Source organism: Aureobasidium pullulans, assembly GCF_000721785.1.
Source record: "Aureobasidium pullulans EXF-150 unplaced genomic scaffold scaffold_2, whole genome shotgun sequence".
In the NCBI taxonomy this organism is placed as follows: domain Eukaryota; kingdom Fungi; phylum Ascomycota; class Dothideomycetes; order Dothideales; family Saccotheciaceae; genus Aureobasidium; species Aureobasidium pullulans.
Genome location: NW_021941022.1, coordinates 892,349 through 915,991, shown reverse-complemented (window position 1 = coordinate 915,991; position 23,643 = coordinate 892,349). Strand labels below are relative to the sequence as shown.

At 51.6% G+C, this 23,643-nt stretch overlaps 10 protein-coding genes across 10 annotated transcripts; 5 read left to right on the top strand and 5 right to left on the bottom strand.

Moving 5' to 3' along the window:
* Positions 1–225: 225 nt before the first annotated feature.
* On the bottom strand, positions 226–1,997 carry M438DRAFT_264359 (general substrate transporter; the record flags this gene model as incomplete). The annotated part of the gene is made up of 4 exons (XM_029899945.1): positions 226–917; positions 976–1,542; positions 1,596–1,766; positions 1,817–1,997. 4 exons carry the CDS (start codon positions 1,995–1,997, stop codon positions 226–228), a joined length of 1,611 nt encoding a protein of 536 aa, XP_029764717.1.
* A 1,197-nt stretch (positions 1,998–3,194) lies between these two features.
* On the bottom strand, positions 3,195–6,678 carry M438DRAFT_86087 (uncharacterized protein). Its single transcript, XM_029910368.1, has one exon. The coding sequence runs from the start codon at positions 6,372–6,374 to the stop codon at positions 3,369–3,371; it is 3,006 nt and encodes a 1,001-aa protein (XP_029764716.1). The 5' UTR covers positions 6,375–6,678; the 3' UTR covers positions 3,195–3,368.
* Positions 6,679–6,982: 304 nt separating this feature from the next.
* M438DRAFT_351783 (uncharacterized protein) lies at positions 6,983–7,645 on the top strand (the record flags this gene model as incomplete). The annotated part of the gene is made up of 2 exons (XM_029906745.1): positions 6,983–7,258; positions 7,313–7,645. The coding sequence occupies 2 exons, from the start codon at positions 6,983–6,985 to the stop codon at positions 7,643–7,645; spliced, it is 609 nt and encodes a 202-aa protein (XP_029764715.1).
* Positions 7,646–7,902: 257 nt separating this feature from the next.
* M438DRAFT_86033 (uncharacterized protein) lies at positions 7,903–9,065 on the top strand. Its single transcript, XM_029910367.1, has one exon. It carries the CDS (start codon positions 8,207–8,209, stop codon positions 8,864–8,866), a length of 660 nt encoding a protein of 219 aa, XP_029764714.1. The 5' UTR covers positions 7,903–8,206; the 3' UTR covers positions 8,867–9,065.
* An 873-nt stretch (positions 9,066–9,938) lies between these two features.
* M438DRAFT_361853 (uncharacterized protein) lies at positions 9,939–11,421 on the bottom strand (the record flags this gene model as incomplete). Its single annotated transcript, XM_029907537.1, has 2 exons — positions 9,998–11,421; positions 9,939–9,956 (listed from the first exon to the last, which is right to left on the bottom strand). Exons 1-2 carry the CDS (start codon positions 11,099–11,101, stop codon positions 9,939–9,941), a joined length of 1,122 nt encoding a protein of 373 aa, XP_029764713.1. The 5' UTR covers positions 11,102–11,421.
* A 190-nt stretch (positions 11,422–11,611) lies between these two features.
* Positions 11,612–14,829, top strand: M438DRAFT_342107 (heat shock protein-like protein). Its single transcript, XM_029904669.1, has one exon. It carries the CDS (start codon positions 11,821–11,823, stop codon positions 14,614–14,616), a length of 2,796 nt encoding a protein of 931 aa, XP_029764712.1. The 5' UTR covers positions 11,612–11,820; the 3' UTR covers positions 14,617–14,829.
* Positions 14,830–15,939: 1,110 nt separating this feature from the next.
* Positions 15,940–16,495, bottom strand: M438DRAFT_371437 (uncharacterized protein; the record flags this gene model as incomplete). Its single annotated transcript, XM_029908260.1, has 2 exons — positions 15,940–16,307; positions 16,360–16,495. The coding sequence occupies 2 exons, from the start codon at positions 16,493–16,495 to the stop codon at positions 15,940–15,942; spliced, it is 504 nt and encodes a 167-aa protein (XP_029764711.1).
* Positions 16,496–16,816: 321 nt separating this feature from the next.
* Positions 16,817–18,720, top strand: M438DRAFT_342106 (uncharacterized protein). Its single transcript, XM_029904668.1, has 4 exons — positions 16,817–17,148; positions 17,206–17,283; positions 17,338–18,032; positions 18,086–18,720. Exons 1-4 carry the CDS (start codon positions 16,849–16,851, stop codon positions 18,474–18,476), a joined length of 1,464 nt encoding a protein of 487 aa, XP_029764710.1. The 5' UTR covers positions 16,817–16,848; the 3' UTR covers positions 18,477–18,720.
* Positions 18,721–18,904: 184 nt separating this feature from the next.
* Positions 18,905–21,326, top strand: M438DRAFT_288871 (nitrogen permease regulator 2). Its single transcript, XM_029901668.1, has 3 exons — positions 18,905–19,257; positions 19,561–20,022; positions 20,082–21,326. The coding sequence occupies exons 1-3, from the start codon at positions 19,203–19,205 to the stop codon at positions 21,215–21,217; spliced, it is 1,653 nt and encodes a 550-aa protein (XP_029764709.1). The 5' UTR covers positions 18,905–19,202; the 3' UTR covers positions 21,218–21,326.
* A 1,470-nt stretch (positions 21,327–22,796) lies between these two features.
* On the bottom strand, positions 22,797–23,629 carry M438DRAFT_85976 (uncharacterized protein). The gene is made up of 2 exons (XM_029910366.1): positions 23,408–23,629; positions 22,797–23,350 (listed from the first exon to the last, which is right to left on the bottom strand). The coding sequence occupies exon 2, from the start codon at positions 23,344–23,346 to the stop codon at positions 22,864–22,866; it is 483 nt and encodes a 160-aa protein (XP_029764708.1). The 5' UTR covers positions 23,347–23,350; positions 23,408–23,629; the 3' UTR covers positions 22,797–22,863.
* Between the last annotated feature and the right edge of the window lie 14 nt (positions 23,630–23,643).

The window sequence follows — 23,643 nt, the reverse complement described above, 5'->3', positions numbered from 1 at the left end:
CGTCAGACTCAACCGACCATCTCGCACTGTAGACCAATCTGTCTCATTGGAGCATTGATAAGAGAATCTTCTATACCTGACAGAGACTCTAGTCTCGTCGCCCTGAATACAAACAACCCATTCGAATGTACATACCATAACTCATGAACTCATCTACATACATATCCAAGACATCAGTCTTGTATCTCAAACACAGTCTCACCTTCTCCGTCCAACACTCTGGTCTTAATGGCCAAAGTTGACATTGCCCTTGGCGTTGGCCTTTGCAAACGCTGCGTTCTCCTTTTGCCACTGCTTGGAGTACCTGACTCCAAAGCCGCGCTGGAATACCTCTCTGATAGCCTCAAGAGGCATACCCTTACACTCAGGGTAGCAGAACATGACAAAGACCCAGCCAAGACTACAAATGCAAGCGTAGAAGCCGAATGCGCCTGAAGGAGTGAGGCCCTTCATCATGGAGAGGAAGGTAGAAGAGATGATGATGTTGGTACTCCAGCAGGTAACGGTATTCAGCATGGTTCCTACAGCACGGACCTCGGTAGGGATCAATTCAGTGCCAATCCAAGCGATCGTGGCGACACCAGAGGAGAAGAAAGCGACGTAGCAGATGATGCAGATCAAAACCATAATGGCAGGCCAGCCAGTAACATTGCTGGTAAGCTCCAGTGTCTTTGCGTTGATGGGGATGTAGTGGAAGCTGACAGCGGCAATGAGCATGCAGATAGCCATGCCCAAGACCGTAACTTTGAGGATGCCGCGACGGCCAAAGCGATCGACGAGGACAAGGTTGACGATTGAGAAGAGGAAGTTGGTGCCCGAAACGACGATGGCGACAGCGGTAGCGTTGGAGAAACCGACGAGACCGAAGAGGGTGGCACTGTAGTACATGAGTGTGTTGAAGCCACCGAGTTGAGAGACTGTGAGTTGGTTGGTTAACCGTTTCGGGTACAAGGTTATTGAATCGCGTATACTTACTAGCCATAATAGCGCAGGCGGTAAAGACAGCTCGAGCAGTGGCAGGGGTGGTGAAGATGCGCTTTGAAGTCTTCCAGAGGGACTCGTCAGCCATTGAGCCCGTCTGTTCGTGGATTGACGCCTCGATGGATCTGATCTTTGCCTGGCGCATCTGTGTGGTAGAAGTGGGGTAGATCTTGAGAAGACAGGCTTCGGCGAGCTCCATTCTGCCGTGAGCGACCAACTGTCTGGGCGATTCCGGGCAGAAGTACAAGAGAACAGCGAGAATGATTGGTGGTGCTCCTCCAATGGCGACCGTTGCACGCCAGCCATCTCCCTTCACGTGGGCAAAGCCAGCGCCGATGCCTGACGCGATGAGTTGTCCAAGGGTGACGCTCATGTTGTTGAAGGCTACCATTCTGCCTCTGTAGCGCATTGGAGAGATCTCGGCGATGAACAACGGGCAGATACACGCTGCTGAGCCAACCCCCAGTCCAACGACGAAGCGACCGATGGCGAATTGTGGGAGGTGGAATGCGGCAGCTTGCAATAATGTTCCAATGACAAAGACGACACAGGCGGCATAGACTAGACATGTGTCAGATCCCCGCTTTAGATTCGAGGTCAGGCAGAATACATACTAGGCATCTTTCTTCCGTACTTGTCGGCGACCAGTCCAGCAAATACAGCACCGACAAGCGCTCCTCCAGAGGTGATGGATGTCACCAGCTCCTGCTCACTGGTGCTGAGTTCATGACCCAGGGACGTGCCGATGGTGACAAGAACAGAGGATATGTAGCCGGTATCGTACCCTACAAATGTCAGTCGTAGTCGAGTCATCCTGTCTGGTGCAAATGCTGACCGAAGAGGAAACCTCCGATAGACACGGTCATGGCAATCAGCCATGCTGCCTTGGATGCTGCAGTAGTTTCGATATTGTCCAATTCGGCTTGTTCATCCGAGAAGGTGTCCACTTTCTCCAGCTTGTCGATGAAGACGTCGTCCTTGACGTCTTTGAACTCTTTGTTGTTGATGGTAGACATGGCGTCTGTAGAGAGTCTATATTCTAATCAAATTGAAGTAGAGAATAAAGTGTTGGTGTCCTTTATGGTTGGTGTGTCCGTTGAACCAGAGAGGACGTTTGGTTCTTTATATGTTGATCTCAGAGGCCGACGAGTCGCTAGCTCTGGTCCGGATGCCGGGTTGTTGGAGAGGAGAAAATTCCCCAGATTTCATTACCCCAGGCGGGGAAGGCACGATTGCGGTTGTGGCGGTGGTGTTATCGGAGCAAGAGCGATATAGCAGGTGAGCAGAACACGAGGGAAAGCTGGACCATTCTGTGATCGTTTGTGACCGCGCCAGATCCCGCATTTCATGCCGAAAGCCATGTCAGGTCGGACAAACTTTCCCTCAAAAGAGGGGTCGCTTCCTTCTTCGAGACTGCAAAGCCGTTGGCACAGGAGAAACTTCCCAGTTGAGGATTCAGCTCTTGACCGAGCACTTGACTCTCCTTCTGGACAACATACCCGACGATATAGCGACCGGTATCAATCACTTCACAGGAGTCTTACCTATCCGAGTCCTGTCAGGTTCCCTTAGCATTAGCTTGCTAAGGGAAACAGACTTGGGCCCGGATACCGTGTTTTCCCTTGACCAATGCGACCCACGTCATAGGCTAAGGACAACCAAATACTAAGAACACACGAGAACAGCCTGCAGGAAAAGTAGCAGAGCTGAGCGGTGCCCAGCGTTGGCTGTAGCAGTCGAGGTGCGGACACAGCTGCAGCTATGCGGACAATGATGGACTGCTTCCATCCGTACAGGGTGTCTTTGCAAAGAGCCAGAGTGGCAGAGTGGCCAGGACGGCCCTTAGGAAGGTCCGAGCTTTGCCGAAGTTATGGCGAACATTTTGTCAGTGCGCGGGAATAATAAGCATATCATCATTCCATCAATCATTCCTACAATATGCCTTCTGTCCCACGAAACATGAATTGATCAAGCAACTGGGCATAGTAGCTGTCGATTGATTCGTCCAGCACCTGTCGACGCGTCTATCTCGAAACATCGCGACATAGTAGGTTTCATGGTATAAGCGACAACCTGAATGGTTGTTGATTGAGGCTTCGTCTATCTACATAACAGCAGACCCCGGCTCTTCTCCCACTTCGGCTGCATGTTGATCACGCTTCGAACGGGTCCTTTTGGCTGAAGACCTCCAGAAATATCAACATCTTGCTGATTCTCCTCACCCCCATCTTACCCACAGAGCCAGAGTCGACCAAGCGTATCCTTCTTCAGACCCAAGCACCCGAGAGTCGCTCCGCTAGTCGTCAAGGATTCCATCAATTCAGGCCGTTCTCACCGACCGTGTCGCCAATGATACTAAAGATCTTGGTTGGAGCCCAGTACTGTATCTACTCGTCCCCCAGGATCCATCTGCTGCAGACGACGCACTTGATACCTGTCAAGCGGACATTGTTGCCGAGTTGCTTGGATGCATAGCAGTTCATGCCACATTCTTCGCTGGAAGGACTTTGGTGGCCACACTTCAGGGTATGAAGTTCCTTGCTGCAGAACGGAGCCACCTGCTTGGCTGGTTCAGTATCTCCAGCCACAACTTCAGTATCTCCAGCCACAACTTCAGGCATGTCTCCAGTCTTCATTCTCGCGTTCAGACTATGGCGCATCATGGCCAAGAGCCACTTCTTGAACACAACAGGCCACTTTCTGTTCTCTTTTGTGTTCTCTTTCGAATTGAGCATCCAGCGTAGCGCAGCTAGCGCCTGGGAACTCTCAGGCTCAATCATGCCGAGATCTTCAACAATTCTGACAAACTCGAGTTCAATCTGCGCCCTCGGCTTGTGTGCAACGTCCATCACGATATCATCGATACGATCTCCAAAGGCTTTTTTACGCTTTCTGGAACCTTCCTCGTGGGGTGTCTGTCGCTTCCGAGAGTTGAAGGGTTCCGGGGTTGTGGACCTGGACCCAGCGCTAGGCTCAATCGCGAGAAGCTCACGCATAGCTCGAGGCATAGCGTCGAAATCGAAAGTATCTGTCTCCTGGGAGGCTTCGAGGGGGGAAGAAATCATCTCCTCGGAAGTATCGAGTTGGTAGGTCTGGTCTAGGTCGGTTTCGGCCTCCCATTCCCCATCGTCCAGAGGAGGATCAGTACTGTTGGACGACTGCAACAGCTCGATCTGCGGGTTTCCTGCCGATCTATTCAGGTCGATGAAGGGCCTTCCACGTCCTGACGACTCGACGCGGCCACTGGCAATTATTTGAGAGTTCCGACTTGTGCTCGACTTTGTGGAATTCGATTCAGGGCTGACTGATCGAGAAGACGTGAGTAGTGCTGCGACTTCGGGTAAAGTCTCCTTGCTGCCTTGGATATGAGCGTCGTCGGATGCTGCTCTATCAACCGCCTTCGACTCGGGTACTGAGGGGACAGCGAATTGCATGATGAGATCTTCGATCAGAGCCTGATTTCTGGAACGCTGGGCTTCTTCCTGAACTTGTCGAGCTTGCAGAACCTGTTCAGCTTGGTGAGTCTGTAAGATTTGCTGGGCCTTTTGAATTTGTAGGGCCTGCCGAGCTTCCTGGGCTTGCTGAAATTGCTGCACTGGCTGGACCTGCTGCACTTGCTGGACCTGCTGCACTGGCTGGACCTGCTGCACTGGTTGGACCTGCTGCACTGGCTGGACCTGCTGCACTGATTGTGCTTGCTGAACTGGGTGGACTTGCTGGACAAATTGTGCTTGCTGAGCTCTGGCAGCCCGGTCAACCAAATCGCCACTTCTGGATGGATGAATCTGATGCATGCTGGCATGAACACCTGTGCCTCCCATGGCATGTACGCGTGGAGCGCTCTTGCGGGAAGCGAGGAGTTGTTGATGATCATTGGCAACAATGCCAGCTGCTCCGACATGCTGCGCAGGTGCAGCTCCATCTCTTGGTGGCTGCATGCTTTGGGCATTTGCGTGGACGCCAGCTCCTCCCCAAATGGGCTGCTGAAGGAGAAGTCCGTGTCTGGATTGTTGAGCTTGTTGGACATTGGCATGGACACCGAATCCTTCGGTCCATGCGAGTTGAATGTCCCGACTAGAAGGTTGATCGCGTTGCCAACCAGCTTGGCTATCAGCTCTTCTCGTGATCTGTGCCTGTGGACCGCTTCTGTTGGCTGGATGGACGTCTTGAGCAAGGACACGAGCACCGGTGCTTCCGAAGCTCTGCTCGAGAGGAATACCATATCTGGAAATCTGAGTTTGTTGGCCACTAGCATGGGCACCGTTTCCTCTGGGGATCTGCGCATGCTGGGCGGCCATGACAGGAGTCTGGACGTGCTGAGGACTGGCATGCACGACTGATCCTCCAACGTTTTGCTGACGGTTACCTCCAGAAACGAGCTGTGTTGGGGTGGATACGACCGCCCGGAGTCGCTTGTTCCGTTCTCTCATCCAAACGCGAGGGTTTTTTCCATTTGATGGCTGGGCTTGTATGGTATTATGCTCAGCAGCAGGAACCGGATGAGCCTGACTGCGAGCAGCCTGGGCCTGAGCAACCTGGGCCTGAGCAAGTTGAGCCTGTCGAGCTCGAGACGCCATGATGTGAGTCAATGCGGCCTGAGTAACGTCCTGGGGCGTAGCCAGGAGCTGAGGAGCCTGTGCGAGAGCAGCCTGAATCTGTGCAGCTTGTCCTTGAGGCGCCTGCATCCGAGCTGTCTGCATTCGGAAAGTCTGTATCTGAGGAGCCTGACCGCGATCAGCCTGCATCTGAGCAATCGCGGCCTGAGGAGTTTGGAGTTGAACAGCTTGATTTTGCGCAGCCTGGATAGACAGAGCCTGCGTTGAAGGAGACTGTCTTTGAGGGCCATGCATTTGTGGAGTCTGCATTCCGGGGGGCTGCATCTGAGAAGGCTGTGTGTGAGCAGCCCAGACCGGAGCAATCTGGGCATGGGGGTCCTGGATCTGAGAATTGTATCCTTGAGGAGTCTGCATCTGGGGACTCTGCATCTGGGAGGTGTACATCTGGGACGTCTGCATCTGGGGAGTGTACATCCGAGGAGTCTGCATCGGGGGAGCCTGGTCGCGTGTCGCCTGAATGCTGTGGAAATGTCTTGGAGGCGCTGACACATGAGGTGTCTGCGTTTCCATCTGAGTAGCTTGTGCGCGAGCAGTCTGTGTCTGACTACCCTGAAGCTCTAGCCTATGCGCATGTCCGAATTGCGGTGAGCTCTGAGGCTGGGGTGCCTGGTCTTGAATGGATGACAGCAGCGCACCGGCACGATCAGGAAGAGCCAAGTTCGCACGTACATTGTCTGCGTGTTGTTGCCACATCTGAGACACAACATCTTCGGGGGGTCCATAGGGGTTTGGAGGTAGGCTAGAAGAGCCTTGCCAGTCATGAGGTGGCGAAGACATGTCGTCGACCGAGGAAGTGGATGTGGTGAACGTTTTCGGTTTTGCAGACGAAGAATGCAGGCTGCTGATAACTTATCGTGGAAACTGACCAAAAGCGAGATCTTCAGTGATGACAAAGATCTTTGCTTCCGTATTGTCGGATTGGTTGTTGTCGAGTCGAGTGAGTTGCGATGTTCGCGCGGTGTGAAACTCAGGGCTTTGCTCGGAAATAACACCAAGGTATGTGTCGAATGCTGCAGGCTTTCGGCGGTCTTTCGATCAACTTCGAATGACACAGGCAGACGACTTACTGGTCTTCCAATGCTCGAGTTCGAATACGCGAACGTTCTGTCGAGTGGACAAAACAAATGTGCAGTACTACTTTCGACCTCCTGATCTTCGACCTACCGCCCAATTCGACCTAGACCGACGGACACGCCGAGCTTTTGAACTTCTACACGATTCCGGAACCACAAGACACTCGCCAGCTTCACTACTTATTCAGACTTTTGTTTCCTACAATTTCTCTCCCAAACACATCGACGCGTGACACCAACTTTCGTTACGTAAATCGCAATGTAGGCACTCAGGATACATCTCTGTACTGCTCACACTAACATATCGCAAGTATGGACAAGCCTGATCTCAAGCTCGACACTTCCGTCGATGACGCCCTCTTGTTGACCATCAAGCGTGCTGTTGTGATGAAGCTCAAGGACGTCGTCAGCCACCTCGTCTACGAAATGGCTCAGAATGACCCTGAGATCCATGCTATCGAGCAGAACATCAACGCAATGCTCTCTGACGCTGTCCACATCGAAGTAGAGACTCGCGTCAAGAAACGCCTCGAAAATGCTGCTTCTCCCGCCGCAGCTGAGCACGCGCTCCGTGCCCAACTTGAGATGGTACGTATTGCGCATCAGAGCATGATCCCTTCTCAAGGTTGACAATGTCCTCAGGCCAAGAACACCTTCGCCACCAAGGAAAAGGTCATCGAACAGCTGCAAGCCCATATCGACCGTCGTGCAATGTACTTCCAGACCTTTGATGGTCTTCTTGAGTCTGCATGTGCTGATGGTGGTGAAGACGGTCTCGGCGCTGGCGGTCCCCTCACCAACCTCCTCAACTTCGCTCATGACCTGAACGATAAGGACATTGAAGTCTTCGAACAAGCCGTCGAGGATCTTCAGCAAGGTCTTGTCACTAACGACTCCATCACTAAGATGCAGGACGAACTCGACGAGATGATCGTCAAGGAGGACGGCGCTACCAAGGAAGGCGCCACTGAGTAATCTGGGTCAGTTCACATCGAGTAGCTTCCCTTCAAAGTCTGCCGTTTGTCATTGACACGTCGGCGTCTACGCTTTCCTCACGCATGTCCACGCACATAGACCTTTTACTTCACAGCAATAAATCGTCTTGTTCACCACACATCGTCTCTGACTGAAGTTTCATCTCTGGTTACTTCTTGATAATCACTTCACCACCTTGGTTAAAGTTCTGTAATATATACAAGTGACATAGCTACAATGGCAGACTTAGATGATGGTTCGGATCCTGTGACGATCAAGGTGTTGTTTCAAACTCCTGAGGAAGAACTTCCCACATCAGTCTTCGTCAAGCGAGAAGGCCATGATCCTAAAGAGGAGGAGATGCTCGAGGTGAGTCGTAGAATGAATGTAGTCCGCGAACCCGAACGAAACGACCGGGGTATGTGCTTCCCAGGAGAAAGGCTGTGCTAAGTTCGAAGACGTCGAACGTAGTACTGAGAAGCAGCTTGAACAGCCCGATTGTTACTCTGACCACACCTACTACATCCATCGCAATCAGACCTCCTACGACAGCAGCGCATCATGAAGGATCTTGGTACATCCAGGAGCAATCCTTTCGACCTCTCCAGACGACCACGATCATTTGCAACAAATCCAGAATCAAAGAGACAAAAGAAAGATGTCAAGGAAGCACAACGCGTGACAACGAGATCTTCAACGCGAGCTTCCGGGCTTACAGATTTGGTCGATGCTCCAAAGAAGCCGAGAAAGCAGAGACAAGATGTCAAGGACACACCATCTGAGACATCTGAAGAAACATCATCGCGCCCAAACATGCGCGCACAACCAGAACCCACCTTTGCAGACTTGATGACTGGTTTTGACACCAAGTTGCCTGTGCAAGCAAAGAGTAGTCCTCCACCATCAAACAACAAGCAACCTGCTCCACAAATGTCCATTGACAGTGCCAATATTGATGGGCCTCTGGCTGCAGGCAAACGTGAATCTGTCAACGACATGCCTGCATCAACACAGCCTTTGTCTGTCCATCCTTCGGCGCCTGATGAGCAGTTGACCACGGAAATCAATCAAGTTGCAGCATCTCCTGCTTCTTCTCAGCAGCCTGCTCCTACTCTCGAGTCTGGAGGCATAGATGATACAGCTGATCTCCCCGAGCATCCTCCCACCTCAGCCTATTCCGCACAAAGTGAGTTCCTCAATCCCAATCCACTGGACATGTGATTGACAACAACAAGTCTCAGAGCAAATCGATGGCTTCATCTCAGAAGCCCTCGGACCAGCTATCGGCGACCAGGTCCGCAACATCTTCAAGAGCGCCATGTTTAACATGAGCCTGTGGATTGTATGTTTTCACTGCTGTCTTCACTCTTGCCTTGACCTTCTTCTTCCCTACCTCTCTCTTCCTGTCCCCCTCTGCGTCTCTTCAGCCTCCAGCTTACTAACCCTCACAGCTCCAACACCCACCCACCTTCGCCACACCGTCTCTCACCCTACCTCTCACCTCTCTCATCAACCTCAACGAGAAAAACTCCCGCGCCGCCAACAAATCCCTTGAAGCAGCCCTAGATTCCTACAACCTCACAGACGTCAATTTGACACCCAAAGCCATTGAACACTATCAACTGCTCGACAAGCAGGAAAAAGAGAGACAGGAGTTTCTGGAGGGTATGGTTGAGATGTTACGTGCGCCTGAGAGAGCTGAGGAGAAGATTGTAAAGGAAGTCATGGGGATGAGGGATGAGATGTTGGTGAAGAGAGATGTGTGGGATGATGAGGAGAGGGATGTTGTGATGGAAGATGAGGTTGACGAGACGCTGGAGTAAGTCATGAAGACCGAAGAAGAATTAAAGAGGGCAAAGTTTGAGAAGCATAAGCTCGACGTTGAAGCTGTAGAGTAGCTTTGTCTTGAGGTCTAGCACGGTGACGGAGAGGAGCTGTTTCTTGGTAGGAAGCTGCAGGTGTCATGAAACAGTTCATCAAGCACTATTACACTGTCACACAGCAAACACACCACGAATCAAAACAAATATGAATTTAAAACTCCAACCTACCCCGTCTCAAAAAGCGACATCAATGCTGATGCACAACATGCCACTCCCCACCCAACCCCCAACACCCATACCCTAATCTCTCCGCCAAATAACAAATCCCCTCCGTCTCGATCCCATCACTACCATCACCTTTCTCCCAACTTCCCCCCACCACAAACCACCATGGAAAAGCCAACCCTTGTCTGACCAATTCGGCTTTGATGTACAACAACACGCCACCCACCGAATCCAATGGGAAAATTTCATCCGAGGATGTTACACTGGTGAGTTTTTGCATGTGTACATCGCGGTCTCTGCGTACGGTGCCGGAATGGTACCAAGCGTTGAGATCGTAATCAGGGTTGGAGTTTTCTTGGGCGCGTGTGGTAATCAAGCCAACTGGTAATATGACTTCCGGGATAGTGACGTTTTCCGATTTTGTGATTTTGGGGGTTGAGGCTTGGTGAAGCATTTCTGTGCAGATATCGGGAGTGCTGGATATGATATCTGCGTCGTAGAAGAAGATGTGTTGTTCGCCGGCTAAGGAACGGTGGAGGAGGATGTTTCTGGCCAGGGCGATTTGCTTGCGGCGGATGGGTTGGAAGGAAGGATCGTGGCGGTCTGCTGGGGCTTCGGCTTCTGGGATGGTAGGGGTGTATAGAAGGACTTGAGCTTTGGCGAGAGGGTGGGAGGAGAGAGTTGAGACGTAGTGGGTGTAGGCCTCTTCGGTGGTTGTGAGGATGGCTAACGAGACTGAAGAGAGAGGCAGGCCGGAAGTGTCGTTCAGGAACTCGAGGAAAGACGAAAAGGAGCGCGGTTTGCCTTCTACATGGCCCCAATGACTCTCATCACGGGTGACGACGAGGATGAGATGTTCGGCGGCTGAGGCGTCATTGATCTGGGTGTGATGGCGTATTTCGGGTATGGTGATTTCTGCGATGATTGGACCTGTTGATGTTGCAGCTACTGCCGAGCTTGTCTTCGAGTTTGGCTTGACGGCAACCTTCGGACGGTCTCTTGTTGGTTGATTCTGGCCGTGTTCCTGGTGGTAGTCTTGGACGGCCTTCTCTTCGGGGGTCAATTGGTCGTCGTCGACAGCTTCTTTGCCGCCAGAGATGTGGTCGCCGACGTCTGCAATATCTCCGAGGCCTTCATCACTCTCTACTTCCTGCAATGCTTCCTCCTCTTCAATGGCATCGGCGCCGGTCTTCGAATCTCCCGAGACTGCTTGTGTGACTTTGTCTACGGCGGTCTTGACAAACGATGCGTCGATGTTCAGTCGTGAAGCTTCGTGGTCTCCGGTCTTGATCGGCGAGACATTCGTCGTCGCCGAGTGTGCAGGAACAAAGATGATGTAGAGAAGGGCGAGGACGAGCAAGCCGGACAAGATTCGCACCGTGGACTTGGACGATGTGCTGGACGTCATGATGTGATGGTTGCAGAGGAGGCAACGACAGGATGGAGAAAGGAAAAGAGACCTACAGGCATCGATAGGATGACCTTCATACACTTAGTGACTTACATAGCGGCATGTAAACGGGCGTGGTTAGGGGCAAGCATGCGCATGGCTGACTGAAACGGACGGGTGAGGTGATTTTCAGCTGCGACAGACTGCAAGCCAGAGCAAAGCCTCAACGCTATGTGAGCAGCAGGGGACATGGTCTGGGCCGGAATAAAATCACGACAAAAGGCGTCAAGTTCTGGCAAAAGAGCATTGAAACCGTTGAACTACTGGACGGACGTCCGAGAAAGGAGGTTCAGGAGATGGAGATGGAGAAAAAAAGAGAAAATGCAGAATAATGCTTGACTCGCGGGTGGTGCGGGCGAAGCGGGGGTTGACTCGAAAACATGCGACTTGACATGCGGGTGACGTAGAAGCTTCTGGACGATTCTGGCAGCAAGCCTGCTTTAGCAGACACTGCTAGCATTCTCTCGTGCTGCGTAGATGACAGGAGATTCTTCTCATGCTTGAAGCCCAGCCGCTATATCAACCTCGTTGACGTCTTTGTTCTCTTATTTCACCAGAAATCAAGACACACACAACCCACAAGCATACCACTCACTACTCTACGCTTCACGACTCACGACTATATACCACACTACCAACTTTAATCACCAAGACCTAATCCCAAGTTACACAACAAAATGGCCGCCGCAGGAATGTCCTTCACCGACAAGGCTTCATCAGCTCTTGCCGATGCTCAAGATCTCGCACAACAATACAACCACACACAACTGCAACCCATCCACTTGGCCATCGCACTGCTGGATCCTCCGCCAGACCTCAGCAAGGACCAGCAGAACCCAAGTGGCCATGCATCGCACGGCGCATCATCAGCACCACTCTTCAAGCAAGTCGTCGAACGCGCTCATGGAGACTCGGTAGCACTCACTCGCGCCCTCAACAAGGCTCTGGTCCGTCTTCCCAGCCAGGACCCGCCGCCGGAGCACCTCTCTATGGGCCCCGCCTTCTCAAAGATGCTGCGCGCTGCAGACCAACTGTCAAAGACACAAAAGGACAGCTTCATCGCCATTGATCACTTCATCTCCTGTCTTGTTCAAGACTCGACCATCGCCAAAGCCCTTGCCGAGGCCAATGTCCCCAACACCAAGCTCATCGACAATGCAATCACTCAGATCAGAGGAAACAAGCGTGTCGACACAAAGAGTGCTGATGCTGAGGAGGAGAGCGAAAATCTCAAGAAGTTCACCATCGACATGACAGCCATGGCACGAGAGGGCAAGATGGACCCTGTCATTGGCAGAGAGGAAGAGATTAGAAGAGTCATCCGCATCCTGTCACGCCGTACAAAGAACAATCCCGTCCTGATCGGTGAGCCCGGTGTCGGTAAGACTACTGTCGTTGAAGGTCTTGCCCAACGCATCGTCAATGCAGACGTGCCTGCCAACTTGGCCGCCTGCAGACTTCTGTCTCTGGACGTCGGTGCTCTCGTCGCTGGTAGCAAGTACCGCGGTGAGTTCGAAGAGCGCATGAAGGGTGTCCTCAAGGAGATTGAGGACGCCAAGGAGATGATTGTCCTCTTCGTCGACGAGATCCATTTGCTCATGGGTGCTGGCTCTTCAGGAGAGGGCGGTATGGATGCCGCCAACTTGCTCAAGCCTATGCTTGCCCGTGGTCAACTTCATTGTATCGGTGCCACCACTCTCACTGAGTACCGCAAATACATTGAAAAGGACCAAGCCTTCGAACGTCGTTTCCAGCAAGTTTTGGTCAAGGAGCCTTCGGTTCCCGAGACTGTTTCCATTCTCCGTGGTCTCAAGGAGAAGTACGAAGTTCACCATGGTGTCACTATCCTTGACGGTGCCATCGTCTCTGCTGCCACTTTGGCTGCTCGCTACCTCACTCAGCGCCGCCTTCCTGACTCGGCTGTCGATCTCATTGATGAAGCCGCTGCTGCTGTTCGTGTCACTCGCGAGTCTCAGCCCGAGGCGCTTGACAACATGGAGCGCAAGCTTCGCCAACTCGAAATCGAAATCCACGCCCTCAACCGCGAGAAGGATGAAGCTTCTCAAGCACGACTCGCTCAAGCAAAGGCCGAGGCTGCTAATGTTGAAGAAGACCTCAAGCCTCTGCGTGAAAAGTATGAGAGCGAGAAGCTCCGTGGCAAGGAGATTCAGGAAGCCAAGCTTAAGCGTGATCAACTCATCACAAAGCAACAAGAGGCCGAACGTATGCGCGACTTGCAGACTGCTTCCGACCTCAAGTATTACGCTATTCCTGATCTCGAGGATCGCATCAAGCAGCTCGAGAAGGACAAGGCTGCCTCTGATCTAGACCAGCTCCGCCAAGCCAAGGAGTCTGGTGAGGCTCCTCTCCTGACCGATGCTGTCGGTCCCGATCAAATCAACGAAATTGTCGCTCGCTGGACTGGTATCCCAGTCACCCGCCTGAAGACCACCGAGAAGGACAAGCTCCTGCAGATGGAACGTCATCTTAGCGAGCTTGTCGTCGGCCAGAGAGAGGCTGTCACTTCGGTTGCTAACGCCATCCGTCTGCAGCGCTCTGGACTTGCCAACCCCAACCAGCCACCTTCGTTCCTCTTCTGTGGTCCTTCAGGTACCGGTAAGACTCTGCTTACCAAAGCACTTGCCGAGTTCCTCTTCGACGATCCTCGCGCCATGATCCGCTTCGACATGTCCGAGTACCAGGAGAGACACTCATTGTCGCGTATGATCGGCGCACCACCCGGATACGTGGGTCATGATGCTGGTGGTCAACTTACTGAAGCCCTCCGCCGTCGCCCCTTCTCCATTCTCCTCTTCGATGAAGTGGAAAAGGCAGCCAAGGAAGTCCTCACCGTGATGCTGCAACTCATGGATGACGGCCGCATCACCGACGGCCAAGGTCGTGTCGTCGACGCACGCAACTGCATTGTCGTCATGACATCTAACCTTGGTGCCGAATACCTGGCCCGCCCCAACGCACCCGACGGCAAAATCGACCCCACCACCAAGGAAATGGTCATGGGCTCTCTCCGCAACTACTTCCTCCCCGAATTCCTGAACAGAATTTCCAGCATCGTCATCTTCAACCGTCTCTCCAAGAAGGAAATTCGCAGTATTGTCGACGTCCGCTTGGAGGAAATCCAACAGCGTCTTTCCGCAAACGGCAGAAACGTGCGCATCCAACTTTCTGCAGATGTCAAGGATTACCTCGGATCAGCAGGATATTCGCCAGCTTATGGTGCTCGTCCTCTGGCTCGCCTGATCGAAAAGGAAGTATTGAACAGACTTGCCGTGTTGATCCTCAGAGGCAGTATTCGCGATGGCGAGACCGCTAGAGTCGTGCTCGAAGATGGACATATCATGGTTCTCCCCAATCACACTGATTCCGACGGTGAAGATTCAGAGATGTGGGATGAGGAGGATGCAGTTGCCGAGTTGAATGGAGATGAGGGAGATATGGAACTTTACGATTGAAGGAAATGACGCATGAAGGCAAAAGTTTTAAAGATGATGAAGAATGAGAGATGAAGAAGCGGGAGTTCTTTTCTTTTCTTTTCTTTTACTACATGTGTTTTGGTTTTGGTTTTCTTTTCTCTTTTGTTTTGCTGAGCATGGCGTTGAATTGTGGTTACAGAAAAGGAGGTTTTCTTCACTATTAGCTATGACAATTAAATCACTTTATACATATTTCCATCTTTCAATCTTTCTATCGTGGATGTGATGGTATCTCCATGGCTGAATTTCGACATTTCTATTGTACCGAATGCTGTAGAAGAGCCGTCTCAAAATGCACAATGGTTTTCGACAACTAGTACAATGCCCGATGAGAGTGCGAGTAGGAGCATCTTCCACCGTCCATGATCATGATTTTTGGAAAACATTGTGCCTTTTTCTGACATGCGAGCAGTGGCTATCAGAGAGTAGGAGGTTGCTTCAATTGTGCTTGATGTGTGACCTTGTATACATTCGCACATCACGTTCTGTGATTCCAAAGTTCTGCTGATGGTCTTCATGGTTGATTTGATATTGAACTCGATGTTGCAGAGATGGGAAGAAATTTTAGAATGGGTTATGGACTACATGTCACATACAGGCTTAGTGGTATTTCAAAAGTCATCTCGATCAGACAGATAGATTAGAACCACATTGCGGAAATGCAAGATGCTTCTTGAGTGGCCAGTAGCGATCACTGAGAGTGGTAATCTTCAGACTACAGTGGACAGACAATAAGGGGCGAACGAGTATATACAGCCCTTCCACGTACTCGGCAGCTCCTTGTGTCAACATTAGTGATATCACGCAATGATTTCAGCCTGTGTGGAAGCTCGTAGCAGAGATGAAGCTTGTAGAGATGGAGGTACATTGACGCCATCGTCGTTGTTCGGTGCGTGGATCAATACTCCATCGTCGTTGTTCTGGAAATGGCCGGTGCGGCGCTCGATGTGGATCTTGTTTGGTGAGTGTCCCTATGAGCGAGGTGATAAGGCGGAGGATTGACAGAGGAAGGATTACGGCAGAAGCAGTATTTATACCAACGAGGTTCCAAGCGGAGCCGCCTTTCACTGGTCAGATCCATGGACTTGAATAGCATTGTGCATTTTTACAATCATACTCCGGTGCTTGAGTTAAGAATGGGGAGAAGACGCGCAATCGCGGGACATGAACGAGGAATGGGTGTGTGAACATATAGAATCATACTGGTGGGAAAGAAGAAAAGGGTGTTATCTACACAACTCCGGAGCCCAAGGTGCTATTTCGAGAAAAGGAAGAAAAGATCCAGAGGGGTATTTTTTTTGTTTACAGATCGGCCTTCTTGGCTTGCCAGATTCTCTTGACGCCCTCGGTGAGACCGACATCGTTTGTCTCGAACTCGTAGAAGCCAATGCCGGCGAGGATGGTGGCGGCGTTGAGAGCCCACATGGAGAACTTGCGGGTCTTGGGCACACGCTTGGTGGGGAAGTAGTCGATGATGCATGACTGGAAACCAATGTGCGAGTGGATGAGGATGGTGGAAATGAAGAGGCCGTCCATGACGGGGTTGAGCGAGCCAGCGGCGAAGGGAGCAATGGTCAGAGGAATCAGGCCGGCTGAGATGAGGCGCTCGAAGCTCCAGTGGTAGCTGCCGTGTGCGTACGAGGCGTCAGGAACAGTAGCGGCATCGTTGACTGTGAATTGGATTAGTCCAGTATAGGTCCGAGAGAGTGGTTCGTCACGCACCGGTGCCCTTGATGACCTGGGGCAAGGGAGGCAGAATTGCGCGGGTGGGAGAGGCGTGGAAGGAGCGCAGAGCCATGGACTGGCGCTGGGCCAGCAGCTGGCGCGAAAGCAGAGCGGGGCGGAATGAGGTGGCCATTGTGTATGTGTGGTTGAACAGACAGTCGGTATGCAACTGCGTCTCGAGTATTGATTCAAGATGTTGGAAACGCGGAGTATGTGATTGGTCGGCTACATCAACCTCGGGAAAGCGTCGCCGAGCACGGAAGAAAGTGGAAGCTGCGAACCAGCCAGCCTCAGATCTTCGACTGCTGTTCTCACGCCTACGGATCGATCGCTTCTTGGCGTGCTGACCATTGGCGGGCGGCTTGTTCCTTCCATCAGAAAAGAGGCCAACGACAGTCCGACGTCTTCGATACCAGCAACCAGCGCCAGCTGCCATTTCCACCACCCTCTCCCCCCCATCTCCGCCCATATACCCCGTCGCCAACAATGGCCTCGACAATGGCTTCTCGTCGGCTCGCATTGAACATGCAGCACGCCACGCGCAGCCGCTCCGCCATCAACGCCATCAAGGCCGGCTCGCTGTCGCGTTTCCGCGGTCTCGCTACCCCCGTCAGCCACGGCTCCAAGACTGAGAGCACCACCCTCAGCAACGGCTTCACCATCGCCACCGAGCACTCTCCCTACGCCCAGACCTCGACCGTCGGTGTATGGATCGATGCCGGCTCCCGCGCCGAGACCGACAGAACAAACGGCACTGCTCACTTCCTCGAGCACCTTGCCTTCAAGGTACACAGAACTCGACAATTACATCAATGCAAGGGCACAATCTAAGAGACGTCGCAGGGAACCCAGAAGCGCAGCCAGAGCCAGCTCGAGCTCGAGATTGAGAACATGGGTGGCCACCTCAACGCCTACACTTCGGTGAGACTTGGAATCTGTTTTCTGCAATTCGCCGCATTCTAACACAATCATCAGCGTGAGAACACCGTCTACTACGCCAAGTCATTCAACTCGGACGTCCCCAACACCGTCGACATCCTTTCCGACATTCTCCAAAACTCAAAGCTCGAGACCCAGGCCATTGAGCGCGAGCGCGACGTCATTCTTCGCGAGCAGGAGGAGGTTGACAAGCAGCTCGAGGAGGTTGTCTTCGACCACTTGCACGCCACCGCCTTCATGAACCAGCCCCTTGGTCGCACCATCCTCGGCCCCAAGGAGAACATCCAGTCCATCAGCCGCGATGACCTGACCAACTACATCAAGACCAACTACACCGCTGACCGCATGGTCCTCGTCGGCTCTGGTGGTGTTCCTCACCAGGAGCTCGTCCAGCTCGCCGAGAAGTACTTCAGCAACATCCCCATGGCCCCCCCAACTTCGACCGCCCAGGCCATTGCCAACGCCCAGAAGGAGAAGCCCGACTTTGTTGGTTCTGAGGTCCGTATCCGTGACGACACCATCCCCACCGCCAACATCGCCATCGCCGTTGAGGGTGTTAGCTGGAAGGACGACGACTACTTCACCGCCCTGGTCACTCAGGCCATTGTCGGTAACTGGGACCGCGCCATGGGCAACTCGCCCTACCTCGGCAGCAAGCTCAGCACCTTCATCCACGAGAACAAGCTCGCCAACAGCTTCATGAGCTTCTCCACCAGCTACAGCGACACCGGGTAAGATCATCTCAAATCTCTCCCCCATTTGCCACCCTGCTAACATCAGCCAGTCTCTGGGGTATCTACCTCGTTACCGACAACGTCACCCGCATCGACGATCTCGTCCACTTCACCCTCCGCGAGTGGTCGCGCCTGTCATTCCAGGTCTCCGAGTCCGAGGTCGAGCGCGCCAAGGCCCAGCTCAAGGCTTCGATCCTTCTCTCGCTCGACGGCACCACCGCCGTCGCCGAGGACATTGGTCGCCAGATCATCACCACCGGTCGCCGTCTCGCCCCCGAGGAGGTTGAGCGTGTTGTTTCCCAGATCACCGCCAAGGACGTCATGGAGTTCGCCAAGCGCAAGCTCTGGGACCGCGACATTGCCATCTCCGCTGTTGGCCAGATCGAGGGTCTGCTCGACTACTCGAGAATCCGCAACGACATGACCAGAATGCTGTCGTAAGGACAGTCACAATTCTGTGTTTAATGTTTTTCTTATCTAGATGAGAGAGGAGACTCTTCCGAAAAAAGGCCCCCTTTTGTTTGTTTAAGTCTATACGATAGAAGATTTGGGGGGCCAAATTCTTTCTGGCTCGGAGGATTATCACCGCGTCAAGACGAAACGATGGAGTGTGAGATGCCGATCCGGGTTGTTAGTGTTCACCTCTCAAAAATGTACATTTAGCCCGTTTTACTTTTTTTTCAAATCTATTTCATTTTCTTTTGTCTGTGTATTGAGTGTTCCCACAGAGTGTTGTGTTGATGTCTATGATATGTGGATTACGGTGCTGGCTGATGCTGTGCTGTGATTGGTCAATCGCAAATCAGAACGTTTTGCTGGTTGAGCCACCCTGGACTTGATAAACTCACATCTTCAAAACCACGACATCACGTCTCAAGCATCCATCCTCCGCCTTTGCGTGTCTTCTGCCTATTGAAAATCACCAAAAACACCCTTAATACTACCCTTGAAGTGACAGGGCTACAACTCTGACGTCAATCGTCATACAGGCCAGCTTATCGTTTCCGCAAGCACCGCTGCTCAACACCCTATAGCAAATCATACCAACCCGCTTCGAACAGCCTCCAGTGTCCAAATACAAGATTGATTCAAAACTTCAACATCTGGAGACTAAGCTCTTAATCAGATCAGGAGCTGCTTTGTGCAGCAAGGGCGTTTCATAACGCCATGTCGGGCACGATGTTGAAAGCGATCTTCTATGCGAGGTTTCACGAAGAGAAAGGTATGTGAATCTGTGCCATTCTCTGATCAATCTCGGAGTCTTTTCTGCCTTTTTCTCTTTCGTTTTGTTCGTTGATGGCTCTACCCCGATCTGCATTTCTCGATAGTTCGCTCGCCATATTCTCCTCCGGGAAGCGTCGCTGAGTATTCGTGCTGCGATATCGCGATATCAAAACGATGTACATCATCGGCGACTGAGTCGGTAGTGCCTCTAATTACTTGCAGAGCAACTCGTTTATGCTTTAGTTTCATATCACCACCCTTGACGACAATTGCTGAATTCCAATATTGATTTTCTCCACAGGCCCAACAGTCCTCCACCAAGTCCCCGAAGGCAGCGTAATCCCCCTCTCGAACACGACCCAACAACCACTCTTCCACTTCCCTAGCATATCCAATCACATCATCCCCCGCCGCGAATTCTGCGATCGCCCTCTGAGTCTGCTCGCCTCACACCACCGTATCATTGGCTTTCCAGTCTGCATCCACAATCCAGTTCTCTACCCGCGCTCCGATTTCATCTTCAATTTCTGTCTTGTGGTGGACGAAAAGGCAGAATGGGGTGCTTATGCTAGCGTGGTTAGTAAGCTTGCTAGATTGATGAGGAATTTGGAAGAGCAGGCTGGGTGGTTGAGTAAAGAGGAACGCAGGGAAGGGTGGGTGAAGGCTGGAGAGAGGGGGTATGGAGGTGGCAACAGGGTATTTGCGATTTGTGAAATGGTGTTGGAGGATTTGAATTGTTATTGCGAGTGCATGATTCCGATCGGTGAGTTTTGGTGTCTCTGTTTACGGAAAAAAGAGGACGATACTAATGACGAGATGCAGACGATTCAAACACGTTGAACCTGAAGTTGTTCCCTACGAGGTCGCCGCCGCCTCCAATACAGATCTATCACGTCCCACTGAGCACTGTCCGCTTCAGCAGTCTTCAGACAAACACCTGGGACCTGACAGTGCAACGCATCATACCCTTCATCGACGGCATAAACTCTGTCCAGAAAATCGCCGTCCTCGCCGACACAGACCTCACACTGACCAGAAGAGCACTAGCACATCTACTCTATTACGGGTGTATCCTCATGCTAAACACTTTCCACTTCGGCGCCATCTACGCCGCAACAGCTGAAATCGGCGTCTTCGTCGAAGATACAAAAATGCAAGATGAATGCAGGCGCTACATCGTAACCCCCCACTCGCCCTTTAAAAACAGCATCATTGGCTCCTCCTCCTCTGCCACAAACCAAAACCAACACCAAAACACCACCAACACATCCAACCAATCTTCCTCATTCGCCAACCTCTCCTCCAGCTTCGCAGCCTCCAAATACCACAAAAGCAGTAACCTCAACCCTTCCACTTCAGGCCCTACATCCCCACAACCACCTTCAAGAGCTACAGTCCTTCACCTTTATTCTTCTCTACGTCAAGGTTTACCTCTACGCGACTGGTGTCTCGCTCACGCATCTTCACTCGCCTATATCGATGTTCGCCGCTTCATCACTTTCGGCATCATAAAGGGGTTTCTGTATAGAAGCCATAGATATGCTATCGCGCTGCGAGCGGCGGATACGGCTGCAGATGCCGCAGTGGCGGAAGAAGCATTGCGTAATAAACGTGAAGCGGAAAAGACTTGGAGGAAGGCTGCGATGAGTAGTGGATGGCGCACGCCTGTTGCTTTGCAAGATGAACCTGCACTAGATGGAGGATTTGGAGGTGTGGTTGTGAGAGCGAAGAATGAATTCGAGGTGCAAGAAGAGGAGGGTAAGGGAAAAGGAGAAGAGGGCAAGATGCCTGGGGTGGAGGAGTTGGGCAAGGGGAGGAGTCTTGCTGATCAGTATTTGGCTAGGTATTTGGATGGGTGTCATTGTTTGGATGAGGTGTGTACGGATACGGGGATGGGACAGCAAGAGGCGGTTAGAAAGTTGAGGGGGTTGGGGGATGTAGTGTTTGTGAATAGGTAGAGTGATATTGTCGAGTCATTGATGGAAATGAAGAGAGAGTAGGAAGGCGTTGGATGTGAGCACTTTTACACGACTAAATCGTAGGACAATGATTTGTATGACTCCAGCGTCTTTCGCATCCTTCGCAGTTGATCCTTCAAACGATCAAGGCATTGCTGATCACTCTGAAGTAACATAGGATACACCTCCTCAAGACTCTGATAGCAACCAAGAGCATGCCTCCCATGCTCAATAGCATTCTCCCAAGATCCTACTGCCAATGCCATATTCTCAACACCCTTCTTCTGCAACTTAAGCGACTCAATCGAAAACTGCATAGACCAGCATAAATGCCTATCCTGCACAAGCCCAAGAACATCATTATGACTGAACCTCGCAGCCGATCGATGCCTGATTATCAACCTTTCCTGTTCGATAATGATTCTTTGGGTTTCTAGCACTATTCTTTCCAATCCGATCTTGTGCATTGTTTCCTAAAGTTTGTTGGTCTTGGCTTGGTGCTCATCTGTGTTTCCGTGGATATCGAATGATGTGTTTTGCTGGTGCTTCTCGAGTTCTGCTGCAAGTTGATCGATGTTGTTGTCGAATAATGGGACGAGGTTGGACAGGGCGGTGTCTTCGGCGTGGAGTTGAGCCATACGTGTTGATGCTTCGGGAGTCAGGGGATTGAAATCATACATGATGAATAATTTGGTATCGGTTGGTGAGATGGAATGTTTGGTGAATTGGGTTGTTGGTGTTAGAACTCTCATACAGCAGGACATAAGGACGGTACATCGTAGCTTCCCCTTTTGCTTCAACATTCGAGTCTTGTCATACACGTATCTTAACGCGCTTTTCTCTGGCGTGAGTGCAGAGCCGTGGTGATGGAGACAGGAATGAACTCTCAGTCAGCAGGAAGGTCCTTGGAAGTAGCCGTCAGTTGCAAGAGACTTTTTCAAAACAATCATTCTCCAAAGAGAGCAGTCAAACTCCTTGCTCTCAGTGTACATCGTATCTGTGTCTAAGAAATCTTGCATGTTGACAAACAAATTCTTGCTCGATCTGCGACTGTGAAGTTCAATATCTTAAGTTGAAACCTCCTTCACTCTTGGAATCCAAAAGAGTAGCTATATAGGGTTTGAAAGTTTCCTCACTGTCACCCACTCAGGAGGAAGCGGAGTCCAAAGGACGTATGGCCTGAGGGGAATAGCCTGTGCTGATACTGCATCGGGAGAAGTAGTGTCGGCGCCTTCTCCTTTTGTAGGTTGTGTGTTCGATCCTGTGGTGTGAGGGTTTCTTTGTTTTTTTGCTTTCAATTCAGTTTGTGGTGATACTGATACTGATGGTGCACATCAATCTTGAAGTGCTTCACGTTCATCGGATCTTCGAAGTTGGTCACCTTGAATACGTTTAGAGCTTCAAGGATGTTTATTCTCGAATGATGAAATAGATGGTATGGGAGTAGAGCTCAATGGAACAATCCATTGTTTTTGCAGATTATTGATATCTGGAAAGCAACAGCGAAGGTAGATACGGCTGCTTCCTCTTGCTGCTTCCTGTTTTAATATCTAAGCTCTTGCCACGCCGTATCGACTTTCTCCACTGCTTCTCCTGGCTGCCCTTGTTTGCCAGAAAATGCTTTCTCGCTGGGATTCTGTAGCTTCTCAGAGAGCGGAGAAAGCATTGGTCAACGCATCCATCTCTCTAGCAGCGTTCTCCTGATCCTCGGAGGTTTCGTCGTACCTGGGACGGCTCGTGTCAAGTGCCACGTTACCGGCTAGAGCCCTCATGATTCCGCTCCCATTGTGACGCATGTACGCGATTTCGTACCGAGCGTCCTGGTATCTCTGATCGTCGGCCGTCAGTGTTCCGACCGAGACGAGGATCTGTCCCTCCCTGATGCGCCATGCGTTGAGCTTGATGAAGTGCTGAATAACGCTCATCTGGCACGAAATGACATCTTGCAGATAGAAGTGTATGTCTTCGGGATGTCCGCGGATTCTGAGGTCAAGAGCAGCGAGGGTGTTGTAGAGGTCTTGGACGACGTTTCTAGCGTGATTGATGTCGTGTACGAGGCGCCTGAGTTCATCCATGGAATGGGGCTGGGCATCCTCTGGCTGATTGGAGGAACCATTGGTTGTAGACATCTTACTGCGTATGTGATTAGTGGAAGGAGCGGAAGGCTGGACGGCCACAGCACATTGTTACCTACTCCTGATAATCGTTGTTGTTGTTGTGCTAATGGACGAGAAGAGCAGTCTGCAGAGGTGCTTTTATAGATAGCCGCTCAGAAGTCGCGTCTGAGAAGTTGTCTTTACCTTCACACTCAAGCCTTCATATGCGAGCGAGAGGGGTGACGAAAGGAGAGTAAAAGAACCACAGTGAATTCGGAAAGAAGATGAATGGAACAGAGGTCTGGCTAAGCACGGAGTCAACGTGGAAAG